The 24,525-nt window shown below is 40.4% G+C and overlaps 1 protein-coding gene across 1 annotated transcript; it reads right to left on the bottom strand.

The window, feature by feature from the left end:
* Positions 1-9,387: 9,387 nt before the first annotated feature.
* On the bottom strand, positions 9,388-24,495 carry CMC2 (C-X9-C motif containing 2). Its single transcript, XM_068528398.1, has 4 exons — positions 24,327-24,495; positions 17,754-17,869; positions 13,333-13,404; positions 9,388-9,774 (listed from the first exon to the last, which is right to left on the bottom strand). Exons 2-4 carry the CDS (start codon positions 17,832-17,834, stop codon positions 9,688-9,690), a joined length of 240 nt encoding a protein of 79 aa, XP_068384499.1. The 5' UTR covers positions 17,835-17,869; positions 24,327-24,495; the 3' UTR covers positions 9,388-9,687.
* Positions 24,496-24,525: the final 30 nt, after the last annotated feature.

The raw sequence follows: 24,525 nt of genomic DNA, 5'->3' as shown, positions 1-24,525 counted from the left end.
CAACACAAGGTTGTGACTCATGTTAAATGATAATTGTGTTTATCTCTGTGATGATAAATATTTCACTTTTAGGCCTCTTTTGCCAAAAAAAAATGAAGCCAACTTATTCTTCATTCAAACTTTACAAATTCATTGTTCTTCCCCCACCTTTTCCCCACCCCAGGCAATTGCTGGCATTTTGCTATTCCAAGGAGTATATCTGTGGTTGTTTCCAATAACTTCGAACATCGATAATAATGAAAACACTTGGCATCTGTTCTCTGTTGAAATGTGAAAGCTTCAGAGCAATATTTACAGAACCCACTTCCCCAACCACTGCTCTCAGATTTGATTAAGTAACAGTAAAACATGACATTCCAAATCAGTTACAAGCTGTTCTCAGGCTGTGTCGGGGCCAATCCTTTATATTTTCAAATTTATGAGTATGCCACTAGAGAAACATCACTTACCCAGCTGATCCAACAAATGCTCTCTCCTTTCACTCCCATGCAATACAGTTTGGTTTCCTGACTCAAATCCCAGTCAAAGCCCCCTTCCACACATTTTGGAGAGTGCTGGTGATATGGGGAATATTTCAATATTGGAAGTATATGAATTGGGGCATATTCATGAGTTAATCAATCTTTTGGTAAAGATGCTCTGGCATAAATAAATCAAGGTAGGAGCAGGAAAGGGTATTTTATATCAAACTCAAGTCCCTATTCAGAAAGCTGAGACAATTCTCCCCAGGAGAGCATGTGGGCAGGTGGCAACTTTCACACATCCAGTTACACGGCCACGGTATTTGATTTGAAGTAGACCCACATCATTAAATATTACTGTGTGTAGGAGGCTGAATAATGGCCCCCAAAGACATCGGGTCCTAATACCTGGAACCTGTAAATGTTACCTTACATGGCAAAGGGGTCTTTGAGATGTGATTAAAGATCTTGAGATGGGGAGATTATCCTGGATTACCTGGTAGGCCCTAAATGCCATCACAAGTGTCCTTATAAGGAGGCAGAGGGAGATCAAACACAGAAGATTAGAACCTGTGGCCACGGAGGTAGAGATTGGAGTGATGCAGCCACCAGCCAAGGAGTGTCAGCAGCCACCAGAAGCTGATTTTCCCCTGGAGACTTCAGTGGGAACACAGTGCTGCCGACACCATGATTTGGACACAATAAAACCGATTTTGGAATTCTGGCCTCCAAAACTAAGAAAATAAACTGCTGTTGTTTTAGGCCACTGTGTCCATGGCATTTGGTTACAGAGGCCATAGCACACTAATACACCATGCAAATAAAAGGCCAATCGTAAGAGAGTCAAGAATGTAGCACTGGAAAGAATTTAACCCAATCCCTCTGTTCCTGTTTTACAGATCAGGAGACTCAACGGAGAGGAGGCCAAGTACCATGACAAAAACCACACATAAGTGGGAGGCAGAGCTAAAACCAGGTCTTCTGAGTCTCACAGCTCTTTCTTACGAAGGGAGGTCAAGCCTTCGGCCTGCATGGGTACCCTTCTAATTTTCTCAGAATGTTTCCAGTGCTGTACAATACTGTCCAATATGGTAGCCACTGGCCACATGTGGTTGTTTAAATTTAATTAAAAGTAAATGAAATTTAAAATTCAGTCCCTCAATCACACAAGCCACATTTCAAGAGTCCTACACTCACATGTGGCTACAGGCTACTGAGTTGCACAGCATGGATGTTACATAAATATTTCCATTATTATAGGAAATTCTACTGGACAATGCTGGGCCGGACACATGGAACACCCAGTGGACTACTCACTGAACTTATAAGCACCATGTCTGTTGGTTCATGCTATGTTCCCAACACCTTGTACACTGGCCGGCATGCCCTGGGGATCCCATAAGGATTCGTACGAAGGTGCAGAGTGACCCTAGGGGCTGTGACTGCTCATACCTTCTCCTTGCTGAGTAGGGCTTTCCTGCATGCTCTGAGGGACATTGCAATATGGGCCAAGGACCACATCCTGGGAAACTGCCTTGTCTGGGCCCAGGAGCAGCACAGGGAGGCCGAGTATAAGACAGTGGGGGCTAGACTCTCCTTCAGAGCATCCCTAAACCCAGCTCATGCTCCAGGAGAGTCTACAGAGCATTCAGGGGCCACTCCCTGCTTGTTCTGATGCCTGTTGGGATGCCAAGAGAAGTCTGACACACTCTCTCTAGAAAATATCAACGAATATTTGCATGGCCCTGCATAGTTCAAAAGCAATGCCAGAGTCTCCTTTGATCCACCCAACAACTGGTGAAGCAGCAAACTCCATTTTATAACCGCGAAATTGGGGTTCTATGGCATAAGGAGAGATAACTTGCCAAAGATATGCAAGGAAGCCAAGATTCCAGTGAAAAATTCTGACGCTGAAACTTGCCTTTCACACCACCACCTCCTTCTTCCTTCTTCCCTGAACACACAGAGATATGTCCCAGGCCTTCTTGAGGACACAGGTGGGGGTCTTGCTAACCTCTGTAGCCCGGGTGATATCTAGCAGTGCTCTCCTCAGTTAATCAAATGGTCCTTAAGCCTGGTTTTCACATCTCACTCTCTTCCCCTGGGGAAAGTTGAGAAGACAAATCAAGTCCAAAGGAAAATGAGACAAATATATGGAATTGCACTTCTGAGTGGTCAACTCCAAAAACAGAGGTACAAATTCACTTCAGAGGAGTGAATTCCTTACACTGACACAGGAAGTTATGTATCGCAGTTGAGATGGGGTTATAAAGACAGACAAGAGGCATCTGTCTCCATGAGGCTGTGTGCTTGAGTTTCTAGTTTTCTAACACATACATACAAGCTAGGATTCCAGGGATACTCACAGTATTCCAAGATCACCACATGGGAAATGTGATCATTTGATCCTCACCACAATTCTATGAGGTAGGTAGTATAACAGTCTCACTTCACAGTTGAAGAAACCAAGGTTCAGAGAATTTAAATTTGCGCTCCAGCACTGCAGCTCAGAGGCGACAGAGCTGGGACTGGAATATAGGTCTGTCTGACTCCAAACTCCTGATCATGGCAGTGTTCTGACTCTCAGCAAAGTCTGAATTAGGTATTTTGGATTTATGGGAATTTGTCATGGAAAATAAGGCCCTGGGGGGGAAAAAAAGCCTTCAAAATAGTTATGAGTAGGTTTCTGTGTGGGCACATATATATCATATTTTGAACACATTTCTATTCCACTCCTAGCATTTCCACAGTCAACATCTGTCTTTTTTGAAAGGCTGCCCTTTGTCTTCAGCAGAAAAACCCAGAACACTTCAGAGTCAAAAAATTCAAAATAAATCTTAAGTATTTAGGAAAAAAAGAACCAACAGTACTGACTCCTTTCCTCAGAAAAATATGTATTTATGATAAATCATATTTCTAGATGAAATTGCTTCTTGACTCTAAACATCTAGGGCTCTTAAAAATTTTTTTTATTATGGAAATTTTCGAGCATTCATTAAAGAAGAGAGAAAAGTATAATACACCCTTATGAATCTACCGTTCAATTTCAACAGTTATACACTCATGGCCAGTCTTGTTTCATCTAATAACCCCACACTCACTTTGTTTGCTGGTATTTTAAAGTAAATCCCACACACCTTATCACTCCCCCTGTGAATAATTCCATAATGCATATTTAACTGATAAAGACACCATTTTAAACGTAATCACAATGTCACTATCACACTTAACAAAATTACAGTCATCTCTTAACATCATCTGAAACCCAATCATACTCAAATTTCTCCAACTGTCCCCCAAAATGTTTTTTCAGTTGGCTTGTTCCCATCAGAATCCAAACATGATTCATACATTTGGTTCTTATGTTTCTTAAGTCTCTTAATCTTACACCACTCATAAAAATGCACTCAAAATGGATTAAAACCTTAAACATAAGACCTGAAACTGTAAAGCTCCTAGGGAAAAAAAAATAAGAAAAAAGCTCCTTGGCACTGGTCTTGGCAACAGTTTTTTGCATATGGCACCGAAAGCATAAGCAGCAAAAGCAAAAATAAACAAGTGGGACTATATCGAACTACAAATCTCTGCACAGCAAAAGAAACAATCAACAAAATGAAAAGGCAGTCAGAATGGAAAAAAAATTTGCAAACCATATATCTGATAAGAAGTTAATATCCACAATACATAAGAAACTCCTACAACTCAAGAGCTAAAAAAACAACCAACTTAAAAATGGGCAAGGGAAATGAATAGGCATTTTTCCAAAGAAGACATATGGATGGCCAACAAGTACCTGAAAAGATGCTCAACATCAGTAATCATCAGAGAAATGCAAATCAAAAAAACCACAGTAAGATATCACCTCACATCTGTAAGAATGGCATCAAAAAGACAGGAGATAATAAGTGTTGGTGAGCATGTGGAGAAAAGGGAGCCCTTGGGCACTGTTGGGATATTGGCAAATATGAATCCTCCATGTAAAGGGCAAACACTCCAGTGAAAAATAGCCAGGTCTAAAGCTCTCTATACAGAATGTTCCACTTTCTCAGTCCTCTACCTTGCAGTGTTGAGTAGAAAGCAAATACCCTGAGAATTTCATAATGGCTTTGCTCCAGAGTTAAGTAAGATTTTGCTGTCATATTCAATATGACAATCTGTCACATTAACACTTCCTCAATATAATATATCACCAACAGGAATGTTCTCAAAAACCTCAATACAAAAGCCATTTCAGGAAAGTGCTTAAAAATGCTTAAAAATTAACTGCAGAAAAAGGACAAAGCCAGAGAAGTAGTGACAAGAGTGGAGGAAAGGGACTTCCCCAGTGGCGCAGTGGTTAAGAATCCACCTGCCAATGCAGGGGACACAGGTTCGAGCCCTGGTCTGGGAAGACCCCACATGCCGCGGAGCACCTAAGGCCGTGCGCCACAACTACTGAGCCTGTGCTCTAGAGCCCGCGAGCCAGAACTACAGAGCCCACATGCCACAACTACTGAAGCCCACACGCCTAGAGCCCGTGCTCTGCAACAAAGAGAAGCCATTGCAATGAGAAGCCCACGCACCGCAATGAAGAGTAGCCCCCGCTCAACACAACCAGAGGAAGCCTGTGCGCAGCAACGAAGACCCAACACAGCCAAAAATAAAAATATAATTAAAAAAAAAAAAAAGAGTGGAGGAAGGTTTTTAACTTCAAAGAAGTAGTCATTTTAAGGAAGTAGTTAGATCAGGAATAGTCTAAGTCAAATTTTCATGTGCATACAAATTGCCTGGGCATTTTATTAAAATGCAGATTCTCAGGAATTTCCTGGTGATCCAGTGGTTAGGACTCCACGCTTCCCTGCAGGGGACACGGGTTAGATCTCTGGTCAGGGAACGAAGATCATATCGCTCGGCGAGGCCAAAAAAAAAAAAAAAGGATACTGAGTAGGTCTAGAATGGGGTCTAAGACTCTGCATTTCTAACAAACCTCCCAGGTGACGCTGAAACTGCTGATCCATGGACCAGTTAAGTAGCAAGAGTCCAAACATCGATGAAGACACCTGGAAAAGAACGCTCGCTCTCTAACAACTCCTCTCTTTGCCATGCCCTTCTCATCTCCCCTTTCCTTCCAACTCCTTTCACTCTCCACTCACGCTCTAGGAATGAGAAATTATTCCTTTAACTGTTTAAAATACAACCATTCCTAGTGAGCAAGTTAAAAATTTATGCATGGGACATCTGTTTCTGGTAATATGGATGATTAGATCATCTGAACACCTTCCTACTAAAAAGCTATTTTAAAATACTAGAGCACATATTTCAAATGAGTTTTTTAAGGTACAGTTGAGCTCACAATAAAGTAAAGAAAATCCTTGAGGGTTGAAAGCACTGTTAAACCAGAAAGGTACGAGCATCAGGAGATGCTGTGCATCCTGGACCAGTTCCAGTAACCTAGAAATAGGTTTTCATTCACACACTGAAAAAAGATGGAAGACACTGGGTCTGTATGAGGAGTGGTGTAGCAAGTAAGAATACCACATAGTGCCAGGACCACCAAAGGGTACCCCCTCTAAGAAAAGGAAACTAGAAAACATCCACTCACCAGCATAGGGAGACAAGAGTAAAGCCAAGACTCATCTTGGGCTCTGAGCAGAAAAAAAATTTTCACCTAGAATTCATAGCCTTCAGCCTTCCCTCACGTGATCCAGGAATTCCCAACCAGCAAAATTAGCATAAAAGGTGGCTCTGAGTCAGTAATACCTCTGTGGTGCCTAGTAGAGGCAAATACAGTAGAGATACACCCTCAAGTTACACTGTACAAAGTCCAATTAAATAAACCCTGCTAAAGATATGCTAACAATAAAGGAATTAAAAACACAAGGAAACAATCAACCATGAGGAAGAGACAGCAGACAAACAGAAGTATTAGATATCAAAAACTTCAAATAATAGAACTATTGGACAAAAACTATTAAAAAGGAAACTATCTTTAAAAAAAATAAAGAACTGAAAACATATGAAATATCTTTATGAAAATAGAATGGGTAAATTTTGAAAATGTACCAAACAGAACTTCTAGAAAGGGAAAATCAGTCATTGAAATAAAAAACTTGATGGGTTGTTTAAATAAGCGAAGGAGGGCTTCCTGGTGGCTCAGTGGTTAAGAATCCGCCTGCCAATGCAGGGGACATGGGTTCGATCCCTGGTCCGGGAAGATCCCACATGCCGCGGAGCAACTAAGCCCATGCGCCACAACTACTGAGCCTGCGCTCTAGAGCCCGCGAGCCACAACTACTGAGCCCGCATGCCACAACTACTGAAGCCCGAGCGCCCAGAGCCCATGCTCCGCGACAAGAGAAGCCACCACAATGAGAAGCCCGTGCATCACAACAAAGAGTAGCCCCCGCTCGCCGCAACTAGAGAAAGCCCGCATGCAGCAACGAAGACCCAATGCAGCCAAAAATAAATTAATTAATTAATTTTTTTTAAAAAAGGGGGCTTCCCTGGTGGTGCAGTGGTTGAGAATCTGCCTGCCAATGCAGGGGACACGGGTTCAGCCCTGGTCTGGGAGGATCCCACGTGCCGCGGAGCAACTAGGCCCGTGAGCCACAACTACTGAGCCTGCGCGACCGGAGCCTGTGCTCCGCAACAGGAGAGGCCGCGATGGTGAGAGTCCCGCGCACCGCAATAAAGAGTGGCCCCTGCTTGCCGCAACTAGAGAAAGCCCTCGCACAGAAGCGAAGACCCAACACAGCCAAAAATAAAATAAATAAATAAATAAAAATTTAAAAAAAAAAAAAAAAAGGAGACTGTCTCTCAACTCTCCCTCTCAACTCTCCACTGCCCTTCCCTTCAGTGCCAAGCCTTTTCAAAGGTGCTTAAATCCTCCAGCTCCACCCGGGCTTCCACCCACTTCTCCACACCCCACACCACACCATTCTAAGGTCACACATGACAGAGGAACCAAATCAACAGGTACCTCAGCCCTTACTTTGACCCAATGAAACTCACTCCTCCGTAACTACCTGACAATCTGAGGCACCCTTCCCTGTGGTTTGCCTCCTACCTCTATGCCTCCTCCTTCTCTGTACACAGGGCTCCTTCTCCTGTCCTGAAATGCGTAAGACCCACCCAACTGTCAACTACAGATACCTCTGGGGAGTCAAGTAATACAGGGGTATAAAGGGTATCAAATTTTTACTCTGTAAGACATAAATTGTTTGAATGTTCCATAAAAAATGAACTTAAACAATTTTTTTTAAGTTAAGTGACCCCAAAGTTTCATTCTGGTCTATAAAACACCACTCAGAGTCCACTGTCAACATGGGCCCATGGGGCATTAGCTGCCATCTGCATGCTGCCCTCTCTCAAATCTGCTCTGGTCCCGGTGACTCTAATAAGCTCCAGGTTTGAACACTCAAAAGTCTAAAAGCCATCTCCATCTGGATCTTCCCCACACACTGCAAACTCAACACTTCACCACACCTCTGCTGTACTCCCTCCAGCTCAGGGCAGGGACCATCAGCATGAAAACACAAATCAAAAGCCTGAGACTCCCCTGGACTCTTCTTAAACCCTCCACCTAGTCAGTCATGCTGACTCTAGGTCCAAATTCCCCTCAAATCTAGTCCCTCTTCTTGATCCCCAAGCCACTTCTTTAACTCAGGCCCTAATTTCTCATTTATGTTGGGGCAAAAACCAAATTGGTTTCCCTGGGTGTAATCTCCCATCTCTTCCAATTTATCTCCCAAACCATAACCAGAAAAATATTATTAAAATACAAATTGAAACACATCATCCTTCCAACTAAGGCCCCTCCACAAATCCCTAGTCACCATTTCTAATTCCCCAACTGGCTATCATAGCACTGAAGATAAAATTGCAACAGAATTCAAAGCTGTTTGGGATCTTCTTCCACCAGTAGTTCTCATATTCCAGTCAGGCTAAACAACCTTAAGTTCCTGAGACAGTTCCATTTTCACTCTGTTTGCCAAAGGTCACCTTTGCTAAGGAGCATTCTTGGAATGGCTCCTTCCTCCTGAAGGCTGGGCATGGGTGCCCTATGTTTTCCATGACACCTACCTAATCATGGTACTTACTACACTACTGTAATAGTCAACTTGTCAGTTTACTACAAGCTTCTGAAGACAAAATGTCTCACTTCTGTACCTGTACTGCCTGACACTTGGGGGAGGGGGTGGTGGGGAGGGCTGACTGAATAAATATTCATAAATCTCAGTCTTGAAAGGGACCTCAGAATTAATTCTGCTTCTTCCTCCATGCCTTTATCGAATGTCTGTTACCCTGGGTAACCCCCTTGCTAAATGAATGTCCAGCCTCCTGAACACCTCTTGTGATGGGGCAATCACTACCAAACACTGATGCCCAACAAGGCCTCCTGCTGCACATGAAGGCAGAGTTCACTACACAGAGCTCATGGCTCACAGTCTGCTGACACCTTATCCAACAGGAAGTTCAAGGCCCTGCTGTGGCCATGGCTGGAGGCTGGCTTCCAGACTGTCACAGGTCTCAGAAACACCCGGCAAAAGGAACACTGGCAGGATGGCTGCTAGAAATGAGTCTGGGAAGAAGGGCCCTGTGCCCAGCAAAGAGGAGGCACGTGGGCCTAAGGTTGATGCCCAGGAGACAACTGGCACCCAGGGTGGGCACCTTCAACCAAACGGAGAAGCTAAGTCTGCTCAGACTTAAATCCTAGCCAGACACAATGTTATCAATGCTAAACATTTAACCTTTTGGAAAAGAGCTCTTTAAAAACAATAAAGTTGGAAGATTTTCATAGAGTTAACACAGCTGGGATTTCCCCAAACTCTGTCTGCCCTAGCTGTGCTTTCAACGTTTAGGCTCCAGAACTGCCACACTGCAAAAAGAGAAGTCTAACGGCACCATTTTGCCCTAATTCCAAGAAAGTCTAAGAGAACAGAGAAAATATGATTAGAATCAATGATTTTATTGAGGGAGATAAGTTACTCAAATGTCAACAGGCCGTAGGCAAAGGGAACAAACACGTTAGAAGTCTCAGGTGCGCTGGAAGAGGAGAGAGAGTTCTAACAGCTCTGCCCAACCAACATTCCGGATCCAGGGCTTCCATACTTCTCCAAGGCTCGATTTCTCATGGGTCACTTTCCATTCAAAGGATTCTGGAGACCAAATGCAACGGGATTCCTTCAGCTACCACCCAAGAGTCTTTGGGTCTTCTCTCAGCCAAGGCATCCAGTGAAAATATGATCTATTTTTCAGATTCCTCTGGAGGATTAAAAAGTCTCTTTCGCATTGCATTGCCACGCTCCCTGCTCTTGTTCCTCTTTTCCATGTACTGGAAAATAAAAGGAAGCGGGGGGAGAAAAGAGACAATAGATTATGTCACCATTTACATACGTTAGATATTTAGATATATTTGCAAAATAAAAATAACGTTTTTACTGACAAAACTTCTACACGGCTCTTATTTCACTGAATCTGAGATTGGAAACAGTGACCTTAGAGGCCATCTAGTAAAATTTCATTCAATACAGTACAGCAGCTAACTCCTAATAGGTGCAGAAATATTTGCTGAGTTAATTTCCTCCCAAAACGTGAATTCAATAAATATTTAGGACGGATGAGTCCTGTCCCTGTTCTCCAGAAGCTCACAATCTAGCGTGTCATCTAACCTCTACTTGAACACTTCTAATCAGGAGGCTCCCCACCCCGAGAGGCAGCCAGTTCAACTGTTGGACACTTCTTGTTCCAGAGCTTCTCGTGTTGAACCAATAAGTGTTTCCCTGTAAACTCTCCTACTTCCCTCTATTTCTCCTTGCCTGCTACAATCTTCCAAATATCTGATTACAGGTAACCCACTATCTCTTTTACAGGCTGAACGCTGCTGGTTTCTACAACTGTTCCACAGAACATAGCTTCTGCCTTCTAAAGGCTTATCTGTAAAGTGCCTTTTACACAACACTTTAATACGAATAACCCCTTATAAAAAAATACCACACCAGAATTAAATACTCTAGTGCTCTAAACAAAGTCCGGCAGATATGGACTACAGTGGGCCTACTAGTTCTTATGACCGAGACACATCATATTTCTATAAATATTGCCAAAAGAGAAACTGGCTCTTAGTAACCATATTATCCTAATGGTTCATATGGAAACTTATAGTCAGCTGAACTTCCTAGGATTTTTTCATCATGAATAGTCATCAAATTCAATTCTCCCCAAATCCTATGTTTCTGTAATCGGTTGGATCTAAATGTAGTTTTCACCTTGGAGGATTTTAGCCTAGTATTCTGATCTGGCCAGCAGGTTATAACTAACAGGAAACCCAGAGCCTGGCACTGAGAAAAAATACTTGTTTAAAGCAGAGAAACTTGAATATAAGTGGTTTCATACGTGTATATTTACATGTTTATAATATATACACAAATAAAGACATAATTTAAAGGTGCAAGAGGGGTTCTCAGGCAGAGTGAAAAAAAACGAAAAGCAAATTCAAGTTGAAAAAACTGAGTATATGTGAATAATTGGACATCAAAATCTTTCAGCTGTCAGAGATATGGAAAGAAGCCACAGAAACAAAAGACAAGTGACAGAGCACTAACCAGGGACTCTGGCTGCCTCCCCTGAGTCCTGAGATTAACACCTTTGAGTTACTTCATCTTCTGGGCCAGTAAGCTCAAATGTAAGGAGTTGGGCTAGATAATCTTTAAGAAGTTTTCTAGGTCTAAAGTTTTGACTGAAGAGTTCTAACATATCTTCTGGAATAGTAGCAGTTTTCAAACTTTTTTTTCCTCATCAAAGGGCCATTTCAAATAACAGATGAAACACCAGGTTCCTTTAACCAAAACATTCCTTTTATCCGTCATACATTAATTTTCTTCATAAGACTGTCGGGGGGAGAGGGGAAGGGCGTTTCATTACTTTAAAAGGTTAAAAAAAAAAAACGTTGTAGAACATGGAGGGATACCTGCTCTGAGAAAAATATTTGATATCCCTCTTTAATCATATGAAGCCTCCAACAATCAGGTTCAAAGGAGGGTCTTATGGGTAAGTCTTCAGAAGACAATACTCTGTAGCAGGCCAATAAAATAAGTCATAAAGCAAATTAAAACAGAGTCTATATTAAAATATATGTTACAGTATCTCCAAAGGGAGTCAACATGGCCCCTGAATAAAAGAAGAAAAAAGAAGGATAACTATGGTGTTATTCACAAAATGCCACCAAACAACACAGATAGCATGGAAGGTCAATTAGCCAAAAATCAAACCAAACCAAACAAGTAAGAGAGACAAAAGAGGATGCTGCAAAAGTAGTACTAGCGATTATTTCAATAAAAAGAACAAAAGCAGCAACACAGCAGCAAAGAGAGGATCAGAAAGAACTGGCCGGACCTTTTTTCTAGTTAAAAGCTTCAAAGAATGAAGTACTTAAATGACACATGAAGGAAATGGTAGGAGGAGAGCACTAGAAGCAGTAAATGGGAAACTGGGAAGCATTAAAAGCAGAGAGGAAATAAATGAGCACAGGTTCGGAGAACTGAAGGATGAAAGAACAGACAGAAAAACATCTATAAATCAGGTAATGAAGCAATATAAAAACTACATAGAGGACTTAGAAAGTAGTCAAGGAGAAAACCTGAAATTTATACGAAAACAAACTCAGACAAAATAAGAAAAATATCTACACATTCTTCTACCAAATAGGAAAAAAAAAATTTCATATGAGGATCTAATCACCAAACCAATGGCAAAATCACTGAACTGTAAGGACAAAAAAAAAATCTAAACTTAGGAAAAAAGCTACCTTATACAACTGAAAGCATGTAAGAAACAAACAGCTATACCAAATAAAACAGTATGGGTTTTATTTTTCCATAACCTTATTGAAACAGGAACACAGCCCTAGGTTTAGTTTCCATATAAACTACCATTTACATATGATGAAAAAACTCTTTTCAAAAATCAGTTTAAAACACTTATACCCATTTGTTCACACAAAGAAAATTATTAGAACTCCAGGAAGTTTTTCAAACAGGAAAGATGCTGTAAAGGGATTCCAGGAAGGCGGAGGTGGTGGCGGGGAGAGCCCCAAAGTGGAAAACACAAAAAATGATTCATAGATGCTGAATGGCTTCAAATATCATATCTAATACCTTTCAATATGAGGCTTATAGGGGAAAAACAGTTCAAAAGTACAGAAAACGCAAATTGGAGGGCAGATTTTTAGTAGTTATATATTTTTAAAGGTTCTGGACCTAAAATATCTGATGAACAAAACAGAAATGGAATTAAATTTCTTTTCAAAGATTTAAAATGCACTCTGTTCAGTTTGCAGTACCTGCAAAAAGACAATAAACTTTGGCTATTTGCCCAAGTCCAAGTCATAGCCTAAAACTGTATTCAGGAAACAAGTCTTTCCAAACAAGTCAAACTAGATCCCTATGGGTTGTACATACTATAATTATAAAGAAATGCAAAATTTTAAAGCTGGAAAGAGCCTAAGTCTAGCCTCCTCATGTTATACAAGGAAATTGAGGCCCAAGGAGTTTTAGTTACCTGCTATAGCTAAGCACTGACTGACAAGTCTTTCTGCTGAACAGATTCAATGTCCTAAACCTTAAAAATTCATCCAAAGGAGTTACAGTGACTATTATAAGATAGTTGTTTTCATTTATGTACATGCAAAAAAAAAATCAGCAATGTCCCAAAATTGTCCCCAGAAGACACTTTTCATTTCTCCTCTTGGTTTTAGGGGAAGACATACATATAAAGTCAATCGGTGTTATACAAAAATTTGCAAAAAACTTAATAATGGCAGTAATATATAATATTGTTCCAAGATGTTCTTTTCTATAGTTCAACCATTTCCATCCTTTAACATTTTCCTTACCTCATTCTTCAAGCATTTTCTCATCTCCCGATCAAGATCATTGCAATGACCAAAAAATTTCAGAATGCTGTGCTAAAAGGAAGAAAAGGCGTAAAATATTTCATCCCATATGCTAAGGTCTCTGGCACACAGAATTGAAACACTTATTCCTACAGAAATGGGTTTAATGGGTCACTTTGTCAATAAGCAAACAGTTAATAGTTAAGCAAATAGTTAAGTCACAAGTATAAAATATACAAATAAACAGGCTTATCCTGGCATTCCTACAAAAGAGGAATAAATGCTCTATAGGTAGAAATGAAAAATAAAAAGACTTTTCTTTGATAAAAGAGAAGACTATTATCCTGCCAAAACCTCACAGTGACCGAGTGAAAAGCATTTTATTACCTAATACCCTTTCTTTAAGGGCATGTTATCCATCCTCTATTATAGAGTGATGTCAAAGGGCAGTGTAGCCATATTGACACGACCAGTAACCTCCTTCACGAGCAAACACTCCTGTCCCATAGAAGAGTTACTTATGGAAAGCTTGGTGCCAAAGCCATTTTCTCATTTACCTCCATTCAAAATGTCATCAAAATAAATTAGAAACACATAACACTATTATTAGATGGCCTGTAGGGGCCCCATAAACAAGCCACTAATTCACAATATCAGAAAATCAATGTCTGAATTCAAAGTCTGTTTTGTTTGAAAAGCAAAAATAAAAATCTTCTAGTGGTTTCAAGTCCTGTGACTATTATCATGGCAAAAAGTATATATGCTCCAAAGCAGATAAAGACTGATATCAAGAACCTGAATTTTAGTAGGGCCATAATTAGTGTGTTTGCATGTCACGATTTTTATGCGTAGGTCGGACAGCATGGTGATCTCCTATAATGACATGCCATAAATGCTTAACTTGTAACAATAAGCACATCTTTTCCTTTTCTTTCTAATTAAGGCTTTCATGGAAACCAGACAACACATAATTAGTAATAGTCATGCTACTTCTTTTTTCCCTGTTTCTTCACCACTTTAAATGTACTTTTCTGGTCCACATTGAATAAATGGTCAGAGTTTTTCTGGCAAGCATTTAAGATCTCCTACTGATTACCTAATTACCTTTTCAGGATAAATATTTCCTGTGTATAAACTACCTCCTTGACAACAAACAGGGACAATGCTTTTTCACACACCTTCTGGCCAAACAGAAATACCAGAAAGGGTTAAACTTTTAGAATGTAAGGCAGTATTTCATAGTTTAGTTTATATTTATTCCAATCATCCCATACACATACATCTTATTTTAAAAATTCAAGACAAAAACTAATTTATATTTTCACTTCCACCTCAACATTAGCCCAAAAGAGAATTATACTCTTGTGACATTATGTGAAAAACAAACCCAAAATGCCCCAGTGCAGTTGGTAAAAGAAATGCCCATGGACTGCACTTCTCTTGTATACACGTGCATAAGCCTCCAATGCCTGGTGTCTGTTTCTAGAGAACAAACTGGTAGAGCAACTGATTGAATAAGTGAATCAATCAGTCAGTGTCTGGAAGACAGTGTCCCAGGCACTAGGGACACAACAGTGAGCAAGGTGGACCTGGGCCCTACTCTCATAGCTCAGAGAAAAATCATGAAGTGATCGCTATAAAGCAGTGGTTCTCAAAGTGTAGTCCCCAGGGCTACCCAAGACCTTTCCAGGGGAAGGTAAAATCTATCTTCCTAATAATTGAAGATCTTATTTGCTTTGCTCACTTTCATTCTCTCACAAGGGTACAGTGGATTTTTCCAGAGGCTACATGAAGTGTAATATCACCACAGATTGAGTGCAGAGACAGATATGAGAACCAGCTGTATTCTATTAAACCAAACATTAAAGAGAACTGCAAAAATGCAAAAGCAATGTCACTCTTTCCACCGTTTTTTGGGGTTTTTTTGTTTTTTTATTTATTTTTGGCTGTGTTGGGTCTTTGTTTCTGTGCGAGGGCTTTCTCTAGCTGCGGCAAGCAGGGTCCACTCTTCATCGCGGTGCGCGGGCCTCTCACTATCGCGGCCTCTCTTGTTGCAGAGCACAGGCTCCAGACGCACAGGCTCAGTAGTTGTGGCTCACGGGCCTAGTTGCTCTGCGGCATGTGGGATCTTCCCAGACCAGGGCTCGAACCCATGTCCCCTGCATTAGCAGGCAGATTCTCAACCACTGCGCCACCAGGGAAGCCCTCCACCGTTTTTTTGTTTTGGAAAATAAGGTCTTTTTTATGAAAAATAACTATTAACATGTAATGGGTTTATTATTACAGTTTTTAACTAAATGAGTATTTTTCAATTTCTCAGTTTTAATTTCTAATTCACTAAATATTGGTAGATATAGTCCACATAAACAAAAGTTCTTTGGGGTCGTCAATAACTTTTAAGAGTGTGAAGGAGTCCTGAGACCAAAAAGTGTAAGAGTAACTGCCATAATGTAGGAAATCTATTATGTACAGTATTACTGGAGTACAGAGAATCCCGGCCAGGAAAGAAAAGGAAGAGGAAATGACAAATTCACCAGAATAAAGCCTAGAGGATGATAAAACCTGGTCAAGCAAATGAGAAGTTGAGACAGTGAGGAAGGTTCTAAGTTAAGCATAGGAAAAAAGCAAGTAAAAAGGCTTAGAAGACAAAAACATGCTCCAGTACAACTGCAGACAAGAACACGCAGGAAGGATGAGGGGCGTGGTGGCGGGGGGGGGGGGGGGCATGTAGTCAAGCCCAAGAGTAAGTAGGGGCCAGTACATTAAGGCCTCGAAACACAAAGAAATTTTAGAGTTTATTCTACAGGCAAAGGGAGCCATTAAGGGGAACAGTGATTAAACTTACGTCTGAGAGAGCACTCCAGATGCAGCATGGAAAGTGAATTGGGACAGAAAAGAGGACAAAACAGTCATGGGACCAGGTGGCCCCAGTAAGATAATGTTGGAATCAACTGGTGTTAAGAACAGACATATAAATCAGTGGAACAGACTAGAGAGCCCAGAAGTAGACCCATTCACATATGGTCAGCTGATTTTTGACAAAGGCACCAAGGTAATTTAGCGGGGAAAGGACAGTCTCTTCAAACAAATGGTGCTGGAATAACTGGGTATCCGCAGGGAGAGAAATAAACCTTGACTCAAACCTCACACCATACGCAAAAATTAACTTGAGTCACGGACCTAAATTTTAAAAGCTAAAACTATAAAACTTCTAGAAGAAAAAATAGGAGAAAATCTTTGTGACCAGGAAATATACAAAGATCCTTAGAACACAAAAAACATAAACAATAAAAGAAAAAACTGGTAAATTAGACTTCATCAAACTTACAAACGGCTCTTTGTAACACATCTTTAAGAAAATAAAAAAGGATGCCACAGACTGGGAGAAAATATTCATAATACACTTATGAGACATAGGACTTGTATGCCAAATGATAAAAAGAATTCTTACAACTCAATAACAAGACAAAACAACCCAATTTTAAAATATGGGCGAAAGACGTTATATGAATGGCCAATAAGTACATGAAAAGATGCTTAAAGTCATCAGCCCCCAGGGAAACACAATTTAAAACCAATGGCTAAAGTTAAAAAGACTTACAATATCAATTCTTATTAGTTATCTATTTTATACATATTAGTGAATATATGTCAATCCCACAGTATCAATTCTTAATCTAGATGTATGGCAGAAATAGTTTGCCGAAAAGTATATTGTCATCAACAACATTCTTTGAACCAGTATAAATACCTGACCTCACAGGTCATCGGCATTCCTTACTACCTTACTTTTAGTCTTAAAATTTTACTCGTTTAAATAATACTATTATTGGAATCTGATATATCTACAGTTTATGAATAACATGAAGGAAATAATGCATCATGCAAAGTTAAAGAAAAACACAAATGCTCCTTATAACTGTCTCATACATCAAATACATGAAAAAAACGAAATATTTGACATTGGGAAAAATATCAGATTAATTTAACGCATTCCAAAAATGGGCTTATTTTCTATTTTGGTTTTAACCATGGAATTTTATTTCCATTCCACTAACAACTAAGTAAACCTGTCAAATTAGGCCAGTCATAATTTAAATCTAGTTAACATATAATTATAAAAAATGTTTCAACTTCCTTTAAACACAGAACTGTAGAAGTCAAGGAACAAGGAACAGGGATTCTAATTACTATATATCATTTCAGAAGCTCCCTAATAAACTACCATGCTTGATTTCTACTTATCATAAAGGGAAGTGGTTTCTAAAAAAAATCACAAGCATCAACTGCTAATCTTTACTAAGCTAAGACCCATAACTAAGACATTATCATTTCCTTCCATTAATGGAGATAACGTTTTAATTCGGTGTGCTGTACCTAGGTTTCATTTTTGCTTTATGGTCATTTTTCTGAACTCTTACATTTTTGTGACATTCCTTAAGCAAGTTAATCAAGACGTTGCATTCTTCAGTATGCAAGTGTGGAGATAAGTCAGGATGCATCTTTAGGAGAAGGAGATGGAGCACAGCAGAGCAACCTGTGGATACAAGAGTGTCTTGAATATGTGTGACTGTACTTGTTAATGCGACCTAAAACTATTTTCAGTAAGAACCTGCAGTGACCTTTATCAGAAAAGAATGCTGACCTTAGGCAAATTATTAAACTTGAGCCTCAGCTTCCTTATCCAATGACTTAACAGATTTGGCAGGTTATCAGGAGTGTTTAGAGAACATGCAGGTTCGGAAAAAAGCGGACTCCTCAAAAGACCCAATCCTGGAAATAGGTGCTCAAGCAGAAACAGCTTGCCTATATTAATAAGCCTGACTTCAATTACTTTTCCCACATTCCTGAAATTGATTACAACTCATTTTGTTCAGATGAAATTCTACCAATGAAGAGAACTGGCCTATTAATCCTTTTTAAATGTATAAGGGTTAAAAGGCCATTAGTCAGTCTCACATCAGTGTGAATTAATGTAGACTGCTTTCTTCCTAACTAACATCTGGCTGAGAAAATCTAACTAAACCATGAAGAGAAACAAGAAGCAGATGTGGAAATTTTTTTCTCAAATTTAGCATATATACTCATAAAATGCAATTATTACAATGAAATCAAGAAGCTAAAATCCCTGAAATTAAGTTTAATTGTTTCATTTCACAAAGAAAATTAGCAGCCAAGGTCTAAGATAAAACATCATTTTCAGGTGTTTGCTATATTTATGCAGCACTATTCACCTATTCTTTTCTTAAACCTATTCTTTTTAACTCAGAAAAGATTACTACACATCCACCAGAATAGCTATAGTCACAAAATCAGACAATACCAAGCACCGGTTAGGATGTGGAGGAAAGGGACCTTACTCATTGCAACTGGGAATGCTAAATAGTACAGACACTTTGGAAAACAATTTGGCAGTTTCTTAAGAAATTAAACACAAACTTAACATATGACCTGGAAACTGCACTCCTAAGACCACACCCAAGAGAAATGAAAACATATATCCCCACAAAGACTTATATGTGAATGTTCATAGCATTATTCATAATAGTCAATAGTGGAATCAATCCAAATGTCTAATAATCAAGTAATGGATAAACAAATCGCTATATCTATACAATGGGGTACTACTACCTAGCAATTAAAAAGAATGAACTTATATGTGTGCCAACATGGAGGAACCTCAAAAGCACTAAATTAAATGAAATAAGCCATATTCAAAAGGCTGTAATGTATGATTCCATTTATATGCAATGTCTAAAAAAGGCAAATTTGTAGAGACAAAAAGCTGATCAATGCCTAGGCCCAAAGGTGAGAGTGGGGATTAATTTGCAAATGGCACAAAGAAAACTTTGGGGGACGAAAATATTCTAAAATAGGATTGTGGTAATGGCTGCACAACTGTAGAAGCTTACTAAAATCACTGAATTCACTTAGAGTGAGCGAATTCTATGGTATGTAAATTATACCTTAATAAAGCTGTTAAAAAATGTTCCAAGAAATTCAAACTGCCCACCAACCTCCCACTCCCGACAAATAAAATCCTTAAAAATGACTAAACAAATAATTGCAGAGAATTATAATATACCTCCTATTTCAGATTTCAAGTTATAAAAATATCAGAAGATCACTGTTCCACTGAGTAACTACTAAACACACACACACACACACACACACACCACACCTAAAGATCACAAATCAGGCCGCTGTGCCAAGTAAGTATTTGAGTATTTGAAATGGAAACTGGAAATGCAGCCAAGTTCAAGTTCTGTCTGCCTGTCACCGATGACAAAGTCTTTACAAAGATATAAAAATTTTGCCTCAGAAAAATGAGGTCTCATACAGTCCAGCAATTTAAGTCATCTAATACTATACCAGTATTATATACCTACACTTATGTATATATTAGTTATCCTGTTTCTGCCTTGCTTATTTTTTCTGAAGGGAGATGTACACTGGTTTAGTCACCTAGAAAATGCCGTTAACATTTTATTTTGTAAATATATCTGACAAAATATTTTTGCATATTTCTATCAACCAGCCCTCAAATGTGTGCTTTTACAGTTCAGAAACAAGCTTCTGATGTACTGACATGACCTCTCTCATTGGTAAGGTAAAACTTAAGAACACACTTGGCTGCTGAGATAAATATACACATGCACCTTGTATATAAGCGTAAATGTATATCATGATACATATTTTTCCTCCCTCCACAAAAGTTTACTTCAAATACGTACGCTACTGTAGACCCAGCCACGGTGCCAATAAAACGTCTTCCTGTCTACATACTTATCCTAGATTGTGTCAAACAAGAAAATGGTTTCATATAGTTTCCTTTTCCTATTCTTCTTGGTGAAAGCTGTGACTTAACCTAAAGCTCTAAACACTTACCTTATCCCTTATCTAACAAATTCCTTGCTTTATCAATCATTCCCCTCTTGCCTCCACCCTATCTTTTTAGTTAGATATTCTCTTCCTCTCCTTTCCTTCTATCCACCAGCTTTGGCTAACTGTTGGTGTACATGCAGATGCACTGCTGTACTCTTGGGTGTAATATACAAAACATAACTCTAAAACAATGGCATTGTTCTTAGAGCACATTTAAATGAGTGCTGACACCTTCCAGTAGTCATCTTTAAAAGCTTATTCTAGTAACACTATTGTAACTCAAAGTAACGTTTTATGAACCGAATAGAAGCTAAATATATATTGCATATGCTTATTTTTAAAATTTCGTCAAAGCCATAAGAATATATCCACATTATTAGAGTCGAAAATAATTTCTTGAACACTTAACACATGCAGGCACAAGTCTTATAATCTTCCCAATAACCGGAGGAAGTAGGTACCTTTTTAAGTTCAGTTGAACCATAAGAAATAGCTTTTTTGTAGGTCAAAATACGCATTACTCATATTTTCATAGCAAAACTAAGCCCCGGGTCACACAGGAAGTGACAGAGTTACTACCCAACGTAATCTCCCACCGTGACAGATTTTTCCCGCATTCAAAATAGGAAAGACATGCCTTCCCAGCAGTTTGTGACTGAAATAAATTCAGATAGAAAAAAACTATTTCCCAAAGAACCTCTGGTTAGCTACAACTTCAACAGGGACTAATTCTAGGCCTAGGTTCAAAGAAGTCAATGTAATATTATCCTGTATTATTAGAAATAGAGGATCTGTCTACATCAAGAAAAAGAAAAGTATTGTGTTTGTCCTGATCAGCCATGTCCAGAATACTGACAATTTGAGTACCCCCAGGGGGAATGCTCAGGATGGAGATGGCTCTGACACTAGGTTTAAACAGGAAGCCATTCATGAAATTGGGAATATTTACTAACTTAGGGAAACCCACAACAGAGTAGACAGATAGAAAGAACAGCCTGGTTAAGTACGACAAGTAATGGATTTGAAGGGAGAAGATGTGGGTCTGAAGGCAAAGGCTGTGGACACAGCTATTCACAAGTTATATCACTTTGGCTAACTTAATCTGAGACCTAAGTCTCTTCTTCCATAAAATGGAATTAGCTCTTGACCTATATCATGAGGTTTTGTTTTTGTTTTTTTTTGTTTTTTTTTAATTTTTTAAAGTTTTATTTATTTATTTTTTGGCTGCATTGGGTCTTCGTTGCTGCGCGGGCTTTCTCTAGTGTGCAGGCTTCTCATTGCGGTGGCTTCTCTTGTTGCAGAGCACGGGCTCTAGATGCGTGGGCTTCAGTAGTTACGGCTGGCGGGCTCCAGAGCACAGGCTCAGTAGTTGTGGTGCACGGGCTTAGTTGCTCCGCGGCATGTGGGACCAGGGCTTCCCGGACCAGGGCTCGAACCCATGTCCCCTGCATTGGCAGGCGGATTCCTAACCACTGCACCACCAGGGAAGTCCCTATCATGAGGTATAAAATAACATATGTGAGAGTATCTGAAATAGTGAAGAGTGAGTGCGACAAAGGTAAAGTATTATTAGTATATCTGAAATGCCCTGTCACCTGATAGGAAAGACTGAACTGAACTGACTCTGAGATGTGTCCGAGAACAGGACTGGAAACCAAAGTGTGGAAGGTACAGAGGCAGTTGTCATCTTCCTGGAGCTGTCCAACAGTGAAACAGGCTGCTGTGTGAACTTCTCATTTATCTGTCCTAACGTGCCCAAGAGACTGGCTAAGTTTAATAATTAAGGATGTTACAGAGTATATCCTTACGTTTCTTCTCAAATCTAAGTTCACAATTAAATTTAAGCCATTTCCAAAAATAAAATTTGCACTCAAGGGATAAACGCTTGTTACTACTGATAACACAGAAAACAATCTCAAAAGGCAGCACCAAGGTAATTATGAACATCAGCCGCACTATTGAAGCAAAGGTAAAGGGAACGTTCATTGGTGACAAGACTTTGTGTATGGGTATTTGCAGTGAGAAAGAGAGGGATAAATTCCATTCAAACTGTCAGTACTTAAACACAAAACTTCAGTCCCACTTTTACACTGGCATTTAGAAACCATCAGAACGGTTTACTTGTCACAGCTACAACTCTTCCTTCCCCATGCCAATCCCATCCACTTCCTCAGGTATGCACACACTGATACCACAACAGTCCACTTAAACTCCTAAAAATGTTCATCTGTGACAATTTGATATTTTGATAACTGGCTAATAGGCCCCTGCAAAGCAACTGTAACTTTTACTTGGGTAAGCTGGGAGGGTTGAAGCAGTAGGGTGCCCTCACTAAAGATAGAAAAACTAGAGTCTTATTTTATTCACTGCTTCGCCTTATTCTACCGAGACCCTGACGTAAAATTTTTCAACGCATATTCTATAATAGGCAGAAGATTTCAACCACCAGGTGGCACAATTTTAGAAAATAAAAAAACCGAGAGTAAGAAATACATTAACTAGTGAAGAAAAAGGAGGAAGCATTCTAATAACACACTTCAGCAGATCTATGATCACAAGGGGGAAACCCTATATTTTAATGCCACTTAGGTTTTCTTCAGAAAGATTTTGCTATTGTGTGGCCCCACCAGAAAGAAATTTATACTACAGTTATAATTTCTAATGTCATTTTAAAACAAGGCCAGAAAAGCTCTTGTTCAGAGTCTGAAGAATCTGTTCTCCAGGAAAAATGATAAAATAATACTTAATGATTTCTAAAAGATATTTTTTTAAAGTCTAATTTCAGAAAGCACCGGAATCAGTTAAATGAGTGTTTCTCTACTTCAAACTGCACCACATTCAGCAGAGGTAGCAGACACAGCAGGGGACTACCTACCTACCCTACCCACTTTTACTTATCACAGCTGCAAAGTCACCAAATCTAAACAGATGCTTTTGAGTAAGTGACAAGTGCTCCCAGAGTACAGACCATGCCCCACTGCTACTGAGAGCAACCCACATGATTTCTTAAGGAATGGGCCCAGGTGCAGCTTTCCCTGAACTAATATTTATCAGCACTTACTTGGTGCTGAGCACTCTGTCAGATCACATGAATTTCAGAGGAAAAAAAATTAGTCCATGAACGTCAACGAACACACAGGCTAGTGAGGGAAGGGACATTCTCCTAAATGCACAGAGTAAATGCTCAATAAATGTCTGCTGAACGTTGAATGTAGGATTACCATGGATTTGAGAATTGATTCAGACCTCGACATAGTTTTTTTAAAAAAGGTGGGAAATGAGGGTCACTTTAAATCAACCAAACAAGTGCAGAAGCCTGTGTGGATAGAACAGGAGACACAAGGGGTGTCACAACAGAATTCCTCTGCCAGCGCAAACTTCTTTTATGCACGTAAGTCTTCAAACGAAGGCTTCCAGAACTCGGATTTACTGAAGACTCTTCATAAACCACTTAGTGTGAAACGACAAGCTCAGTAATCTTGAAACCCAATAAACGAGATTTGAACGTCACTTTCCTTGAAAAGCGTACTGAGGGTGATCTTACTGGATTATCGCATCGCAAGACGGATTGGTGGGAACTTTCTCTGAAGCTAAGATGCGCCCTAACAGGCTCTCACCTACCACAAGCAAATCCTAAACGCCTGCATACCCAGTAACAGTAATAATCCCACAACGTACTGAGCGCTCACCGCGTCCGACACAGTGTTCAGAGCTTCCCTTCTCACAACCGAGGCGCTGGGTTATACCCATTTCACAGGCGTGGAAGCTCGGGGTGAGGAGGAGCTCGCCCCAGGTCACAGGCTCGAGAGCGGCGGCGGGGCCGATTCCCGCAGAGTGAAAAGTCTACACCGAAGCCGGCTCTCAACTACCAGCGCGCGTCCCAGAGAATGCCCGAGGGCGGGGAGCTCAGGACGACTCCAACGCCCCGGCAACACCCAGCGCAGTGGTCCCAACCCCCCAGGCGGGCGCGAAGTCCCGGCAGGATGGCACACAGCGGGGCGCGCGAGTTGGGGACCTGAGGGGGGACAGGTGAGTGTCCCGCGGCCTCCCCTCACATCTCAGCCACGAAGACAGCGCTCCTCGGAACGGCCCGGACCCCCGAGACTCACCTGACTGGCGGCCACACCCGGAGAGCGGAAGCGGTATTCACCAGCGAAGACGCTGCACCCAAAAGCCGGCGGCCAAGGCGCCGGAGCCGGGACAGCTCCGGGTGGCGAAGGTTCCGCGCCCTCCACGCCTGACCCCGCTCGGCCAACCCCCACCGCTCGCCGCCCGATGCGCATGCGCCGTCCGGCCTGGACAGGCCCA

This window comes from Eschrichtius robustus, chromosome 19, assembly GCF_028021215.1.
Source record: "Eschrichtius robustus isolate mEscRob2 chromosome 19, mEscRob2.pri, whole genome shotgun sequence".
In the NCBI taxonomy this organism is placed as follows: Eukaryota; Metazoa; Chordata; class Mammalia; order Artiodactyla; family Eschrichtiidae; genus Eschrichtius; species Eschrichtius robustus.
This window is presented reverse-complemented; position numbering and strand designations above follow the sequence as displayed.

Bases quoted from the DNA above. Each gene is read 5' to 3' on its own strand.
- CMC2 (XM_068528398.1), bottom strand. From the start codon at position 17,834: ATGCATCCTGACTTATCTCCACACTTGCATACTGAAGAATGCAACGTC. The intron at 13,405-17,753 runs GTAAGAGTTCAG...TCTTCCTTTTAG, and splicing joins TTAAGGAATGTCACAAAAAT to CACAGCATTCTGAAATTTTT. The intron at 9,775-13,332 runs GTAAGGAAAATG...TTTATTTTCCAG, and splicing joins GAAAATGCTTGAAGAATGAG to TACATGGAAAAGAGGAACAA.